Source organism: Notolepis coatsorum, assembly GCF_963971535.1.
Source record: "Notolepis coatsorum genome assembly, chromosome: 3".
In the NCBI taxonomy this organism is placed as follows: Eukaryota; Metazoa; Chordata; class Actinopteri; order Aulopiformes; family Paralepididae; genus Notolepis; species Notolepis coatsorum.
Window position 1 is genome coordinate 113694569 of NC_140167.1, and position 7500 is coordinate 113702068.

The following is a 7500-nucleotide window of genomic DNA, read 5'->3' on the forward strand; positions in this document are numbered from 1 at the left end:
AATGTCACATGGTAATGATTAACACACGTGGGAACCACCAATGTTGGGGTCAGTTTAAGTTCAGTGGATTATCTCCAACATTCAAATATTGAATTCCAATATTCAGATATTAGCTTGTGAAGGTTGTCCTATCCAATGTGTTAACCAATCATTAGCAATGAACTGCAACTTGTTAATAAATCACAAAAATGCACAATTAATTGGACCAGATCCCGACATCAAACCTGTATTTGAACTCGTAAAACCAAGTACTTGTATGTCCAATTAAATGAGCAAATGAAATATTGAAAAACAATGTAAAGGTAATGTAGGGAGTCTGTCTGAAATCTTACCAAATAAACACATATACGTGTTGAGTGTGCGCTGTGTGCAACTCGTGAACAGAAAACTGAAAATGGCGATGCCTCTGAAAGCTGTCGGCTTCTCTTGCAGTGCGTCTGCCTGGCATCAGGACCTACGTGGACCCGCACACCTATGAAGACCCCAGCCAGGCCGTCCACGAGTTCGCCAAGGAGCTGGATGCATCCTGCATCGCCATCGATAAAGTAGTGGGAGCCGGGTGAGTTAGCAGAACACTCACACATACTGTACGGTGTATCGATCAGATATTTGTGCACATACAGTACATGCCTACAGACACATACACACACGCTTGCACACAAAGCAAATATTTTGATCCTCTTCCAGATCTTATGTCCAAATTACATCACAAATTCAAGTGTTCTTTCTCGGATTTCTGGCTTTTAGGGGAGAGTGGCACATGTTCACAGATATTTCAGTGTATGAGAGACTGAACTGTCCTGGGGCAGTAGAATAATGTGAAATGTTCAAATGAGTGGTGTTCTCCTTTACTCTTTAATGTACACATGTTTTTGCATGTGTGTGTGTGTGTGTTTTATTTTTTGTGTCATAGTACACAGCTGGGAATGGGAAATAATTTATTAACACCACAGGTCTCTTGATAATGGCCCACGTCCTCTGGGAGAGGTAGAGATGGATGGATGGATGAATGAATGGATGTAGAGAGAAATAACGACTCCTACCTCACTGAATTTAATAGAGTTCCTGCAGGGAAGAAGCGAGGGTGTCTGGGTAACCATAGCGCACATTGGCCTCTCCAGCTGGGATATTGTTTTACACCTCCTAGGGCTTCTCTCTTCTTTCATTCCCTCTATCTCTCCTCTACTTCATTCTGGGAGGGATAGAGGTTAAAGTCTCACAGCACATAAGGGGCTGGCTGGTCTCCTGAGCCTCCTCTCCACTCCACACAGTAAAGCTGTCAGAATGGACTCAGCTTCTAATACCCCTCTCACACTATACATGCCATACTGTACTACAGTACATCACAATATGAATATACATATTTCATAATATACAGCTAAAACATAGTATATATTTTTTTTGTACACTCTAGAGTATTGAGTCATGCACTCCGCCTGTTGTCTATATTGGAAAGCAAGTCATGGGAAATTGGTCAAATCAATGAAACGCAATTAGTGTGAGCAGATTGCTGTTTTTTCTTTTTTTTTTCATCTTTTTTTTTTCAGCAGTAGCATTTTGAGTCTCATCAAATCACGAGCGTCATCAAGATCTGAACAAATAGTCCTTAACCGTAAAAACTCTCATAACGGCTGCATTATATATATATACAACCGGTGATAGTTGATTTTAAATGTTTGTCCATCTGTTCAAATGCACATACATCTACGACCCATCTGTCGGATGTTTCAAATGCACATACATCTACGACCCATCTGTCGGATGTTTTATTTTATGGGTGTACAAGGGACTTGAGACAATATGCTGTGTACCTCTCTCTCCCTGTCCCTGTCTGAATTCCATCTGTCTTCATTACACACGGTTACACGCTTTGATCCGCGGGCCAAACGGTGATTGTGTTATAAGACAAAACACATGCCTCTCAACTCGCCTCTCTTCAGGGATCAGACCTCAACATCAAAGCAGGATAATGCAGCTAAGCAGCGAGGATAGGGGGGGGGGGGGGTTCGTGTCCCTAATCAAGCATCATTGAATGTAGCTCTTCCTTTGCTAAGTGACCACATGGAGGCTTGGGGTAATGTGACCCTTGTCTTATGGTCAGCTGCGCTCGTCCGGTAAAGCCCGGTTTGAATGGAGCAGATAGGAAAATACATGCTTTTGGTATTTAGACAGGTTGTAATTATTCAGGCTAAGTTCTTCCAGACTCAAGGCCTCACGTCCAAGCTCTGACCCACACTCTCACATCCACAGAGAGAGAGAGAGAGAGGGAGAGAGAGAGAGAGAGAGAGAGAGAGAAGAGAGAGAGAGAGAGAGAGAGAGAGAGAGAGAGAGAGAGAGAGAGAGAGAGAGAGAGAGAGAGAGAGAGAGAGTGAGTGAGTCTCGGCTATGACATCACTTCTTACACAAGCATGCATGCATCCATGTTAACGAATAATGCAAAACTGCACACACACACACACACACACACGTGCGTGCACGCACACACACACACACACACACACACACACACACACACACACACACACACACACACACACACACACACACACACACACACACACACACACACACACACACACACACACACACACACATGCATACATGCATACATGCATACACATGCATACACATACAGTGAGATGGACATACGTACACACACATATTTAGATGGAGGAGTGTGTGCGTGTCCACACACACCTACACACTCCTCTCATCTTCCCATCTATAGCCAAGTCTCTGTCACCAACTGTATCATAGCTGGGAGGGGAAAGGACTTTGAAGTGGCCTGTCCTACCTACATATTCCACACACACACACACGCACGCACGCACGCACGCACGCACGCACGCACGCACGCACGCACACCCACACACACACACACACACACACACACACACACACACACACACCACACACACACACACACACACACACACACACACACACACACACACACACACACACACACACACACACACACACACACACACACACACACACACACACACACACACACACACACACACATCCCCTCACCGGCCAGGAATGATATTGGTCCCTCCCATGGTCGATGTTGAGTCACTGTTTTTTGGATATTTTTATACCGCCATGGAAAGTTGAAAGGTCGCGTCTCCAGGCCACGGCCAACAGCGGTCAGGCTGGAATTAGTAATTGTTATCTGGCCGTGTGGGCGGATAGATTTCAGAGCCGATGACTCCACTTGCTTTCATTGGCCGACGCCGTGGCAATGCGGAATTAGGCAATCATTCTCCCTTGCTTCCCCTCCAACACCAATAAATATGTCTGCTTGATTTATGCGGCTTGAAGTCAAGTGACGAGATACATAATTGCTGACCCTGGTGTGGTAATCCTCCTCCCGTAAAACGTAATGAAATCACCCTAATGAGAAAAGTGTTTGGGTCCTGTAAACATGTTGTGTCTAACTTAATGCCTAATGACACATAATTCAACTAGGAGGGAGTGATCATTTGGACCTAGAATATTTCTGAAGGTGAGTTATTTTTTGATGCACGCACAGTCACCCCCCTGGGGTGGCCGGGGGGTTGGGGGTTGCTTGCGAAGGACGCATTTCATAATGTGTATGATGAATACACACTACTTACTTTTTACATTGCAAAGATGTATTTGCTGTGTATGTTTGTTTTAGGTGTTTTTTCCATGGTTTCTTATTTTTTTCCTGTGTATCCATCCATCACATGTGATAGAGTCATGAGTCATGACAAAAAAACTGAATGCTGAGCGGGTCTAAAGGACAAACGTGAACATCTGATATTCACCTATATAGAGCGTGCAGCGCTGCTGTCTTCTTGTTGCCTTGTTTCACCTTGAAGATGAATAGTTTTGTCAACAATCAACTTCCGAGCTGTTAACACATTCAGCGCCGACCCCGAGTATAGTCGGGTTAACTCGCCGACGCTTGAGCGCCAATCACAACGATAGTCGGGTTTTAATCGTTATTTCTTTTGTTAGCATTTTCATCCACCCAACCTGATGTTATCTTTGGGAATGGGTCTGAGCTCGCAAAAGTGCAAATACCGCCGCCTATCATCTCCTGGATGGTATTGCACATCATTGGATTGGATTGGCTGGGGATGTGCATAAAAAAAATTTGTCCGGTCCGGGTTTTGTTTCTTGGGCATACAGTATCGTTGTACCACGTTGACTGGGGGGATGGGAGCAGCGTGGATTATGTGTTTTGGACTATAACGTTGGATCAATGGACGCGATCGATATTTGGAATGGCGATCAGGAATTGGATTCATCTTTTTGCAGAACATCTGATGTGAGGTAAGGACTCTATGTTACCAGTCTTGGGTTAATCAGATGTTTTTTTCATAGCGATCACAACGTGTCTGTGTGTGTGTGTGTGTGCCGTTGGCGCTGAGCAAGGCACGGATAAGCGATTTTTCAGCCCGCTTTTGTATCGTGCATAAGGACACATATACTATCGATAATCTAGCGTTTATTTGAAAACGATCATAAATCAGCCGAAAAATGACAACGTGTTTTGTGTATTCCACTAAAGGGCTATTATCGCGTATTTCTCTGGAATTACTAGAAATCTCCAAAACTATACTCGTATTCAAAACGGTATAAAATGGAAATGTACCGATGAAAAAACGATCCGTTTCATACATGTTGTACATACCAAACCAATTTAATATGAAGGGCACTACATATGATTTGCCTTCTCCAATAGGACTGGTCTTGGACACCCCATACAATAATTCATCAATACATCAATGAACTCAATCTTTACAAAGTAAAGAATTGTTGGTAATAATACTGGGGCAGCATATTTATCTTTATTTTTTATCTACTTTTTCTCCCATTTTCTATTTTTCTCCCATCCCAATTTCGTATCGTCCAATTCTACCCTCCCCTGTCTCGAACGCTGTTAGGCCATGCCTCCCACAAGCCGGCTGCAATGTGGACGAAGCTTACATCACTTGTCCCCTCCGGTACTCGAGGAAGCAGCCGTCGCATCTTTTCACCTGCACAGCGCGATCTCTCAGCGGCGGGGTCTGCGTGGGAGGGACACGCCGCCTCCGTCGCTTCCTGATTCTGCTGCGCAGGCGCACCAACCGACTTGTAGGAGTCGCTGTCCACAACGTTCGATCCCCACCCATCAGCTTTCCCACCCCCTAACACTGCCAATTGTGTTAGTATGAACGACCAGCCAAGCTGATAGCAATGCGGAGAGCTGGGCTCGAACCCAGCATCTCCTGCATTGGTGGCGAGCGCCTTGCCCACTACACCACCTAGCCGCCCCGGGCAGCATATGTTGAATGAAGTTGGGTAGAGGTAAATTTGATTTGATTTTATTTTATTTTATTAGGGATCCCATTAGCTGGTGCGATAGCAACCAGCTAGTCTTCCTGGGTCCACATGGGTACAGGTAGAGGGAGACTGGTGCATAACGCATGGAGTTCAACAGTTTTATCCACCCTTATTTGCTCTCTTCTCATGCTTCTCAACATGTATTCTTTCCTGAATAAATAACAACATGTAGCATAGTGAGTGAAAGCCAAGATCAATTTCATAGGCGAAATCTAAATAAAACTGCAACCAATGAACGTTGGAGAACCAATGCGCGTCAGCTGTTACATCAACAAGCTGATTCTAACAATATATCATAGTCAATCCAGTGTCAGCTCATGACTCAGATGTTTATGCAGTGTACTGTAGCCTACATTAGTTCTTCATAGACTAAACAGGCTTTCAATACGCTGTTAATAGAAAGTGAAAGTAGTCCTGCAGGCTTGACAAAGCGCGGTTTAGGCTGCCTTCCACTTGACCACCAGTGGCATATTGTGCGGTTACTGGACTTCCATTATATTAGAAGAACAACCAAACCTTGAATTAAAAAGATATTTTCCGATTCTACATTTGCCTAGGTCATTAATATCTGTAGCAGATGCATGTGTCTGGGTAGGGTGAGGGAGACAGGGTTGACAGGCTCTCCTGCATAAGCACACACACACACGGCAGGGCAGACACACGCACACGTTTGGATGACAGCAATTTTTTGGTCAATGCAGGCAAAATGCACAGAATGTTACCTTGAAAATGAAACAAAATTAAATGTTTTATTTATTTGTGCCTTTCTCTGACATTGTTCACAAGTCCATAATTTCAAGTCTGAGTCAAGCCTGAAGTCGCTAGGGTACAAGTCTCAAGTCAAATCTCAAGTCAATTTGCCTGCCACTTAAGCCCGACTTGAGTCTGAATCGCTAACTCGAGTCCCCATCTCTGTCTAATACGGTTGCCATAGAATGTTTGATGATGTTGGAGAAGAATAACAGATAATGAATAAAACACGGCTCTTTAGAACATTTTGATCACAAGCTAAATTTTTTAAACAGCCCATTAGAACATTTTCATGAACACACATGTTTAACACTGAGTTGATCAATTTCTCTCCCAAAACCACAATTTTAATATGTTCACACTGTGTCATTATTAGGCATAATGAATGTGTTTGTAATCATTTTGACTTTCTGAAAGTCACAATAAATCCAATTATGATTTCAACTGTTTAAAATGTACATGTCACCATCCATCAGGTGAGTTTGGCGAGGTGTGCAGCGGGCGGCTGAAGCTGCCCAGTAAGAAGGAGATCTGTGTGGCCATCAAGACCCTGAAGGCGGGCTACACCGACAAGCAGAGGCGGGACTTCCTGGCTGAGGCGTCAATCATGGGACAGTTTGACCATCCCAACATCATCAGGCTAGAGGGCGTGGTGACACGCAGTAAGTACCTTACCATAACACCATGACCTAACACCATAACCTAACACCATAACCTAACAAGGCCACATCTCAGTCTGTCGTTTATGCCTGGCGAGAGTGGAGAGGGTGGGTGATGGAATTGGCAGATATTTATGACCGTCCAGGGAGAAATACACGTCAGATTAATAATGCTGGAAGCATGAACTGAAACCCTTGAGACAAATAAACACGTAAGGTTTTGATCAGTACTTGTTGCTGTAGAGTAAATCCAAGTAATTTGTAGTGGGAAGGTTATAACTCATCTGCAAGTCACATATTTCTTGTATGTGGAATAGAACGGAAAACAATACAATGCAATGCAATACAATCAAAACAGAACATGGATATGACTTGCAGTCACATTCTATCATAGCTGGGGTCTCTCTTGGGAGCCCTTTAGCCGATTACAGATCTGCCGTGCGGGGTTGACAAATTGCGTTAAAGTGGCCGGTACCTATCTGGAAGACTACAGGAGTTTTATTGAGTTCTGCAGGTGTAAATCTCCCCCCAGATCAATGTCCTCTGATCAAAGCCTGTGTCCAGCATTAGGCATGAATCCATAAATCCATATCTCTGCCGTCTCTCGCCTTTGGAGGCTCTTTATAACCCTGCCGTTAGCACACAGACGCTCCGTTTGAAGAGGAAACGACCAGGGGAAACAGTGGAATAATGAGTGTGAACTTTGCATTCACTAAAAGGAGTCATATCT

The 7500-nt window shown here is 44.1% G+C and overlaps 1 protein-coding gene across 1 annotated transcript in view; it reads left to right on the forward strand.

Annotated features, from left to right (window-relative positions):
* epha3 (eph receptor A3) overlaps positions 1-7500 on the forward strand; it is a gene marked incomplete at both ends in the record, with an annotated part of 32911 nt that overhangs the window by 8057 nt on the left and 17354 nt on the right. The window contains 3 exon segments of the mRNA XM_084311350.1: positions 433-557; position 559; positions 6588-6773. Of these exon segments, the coding sequence (XP_084167476.1) occupies positions 433-557; position 559; positions 6588-6773 (312 nt within the window).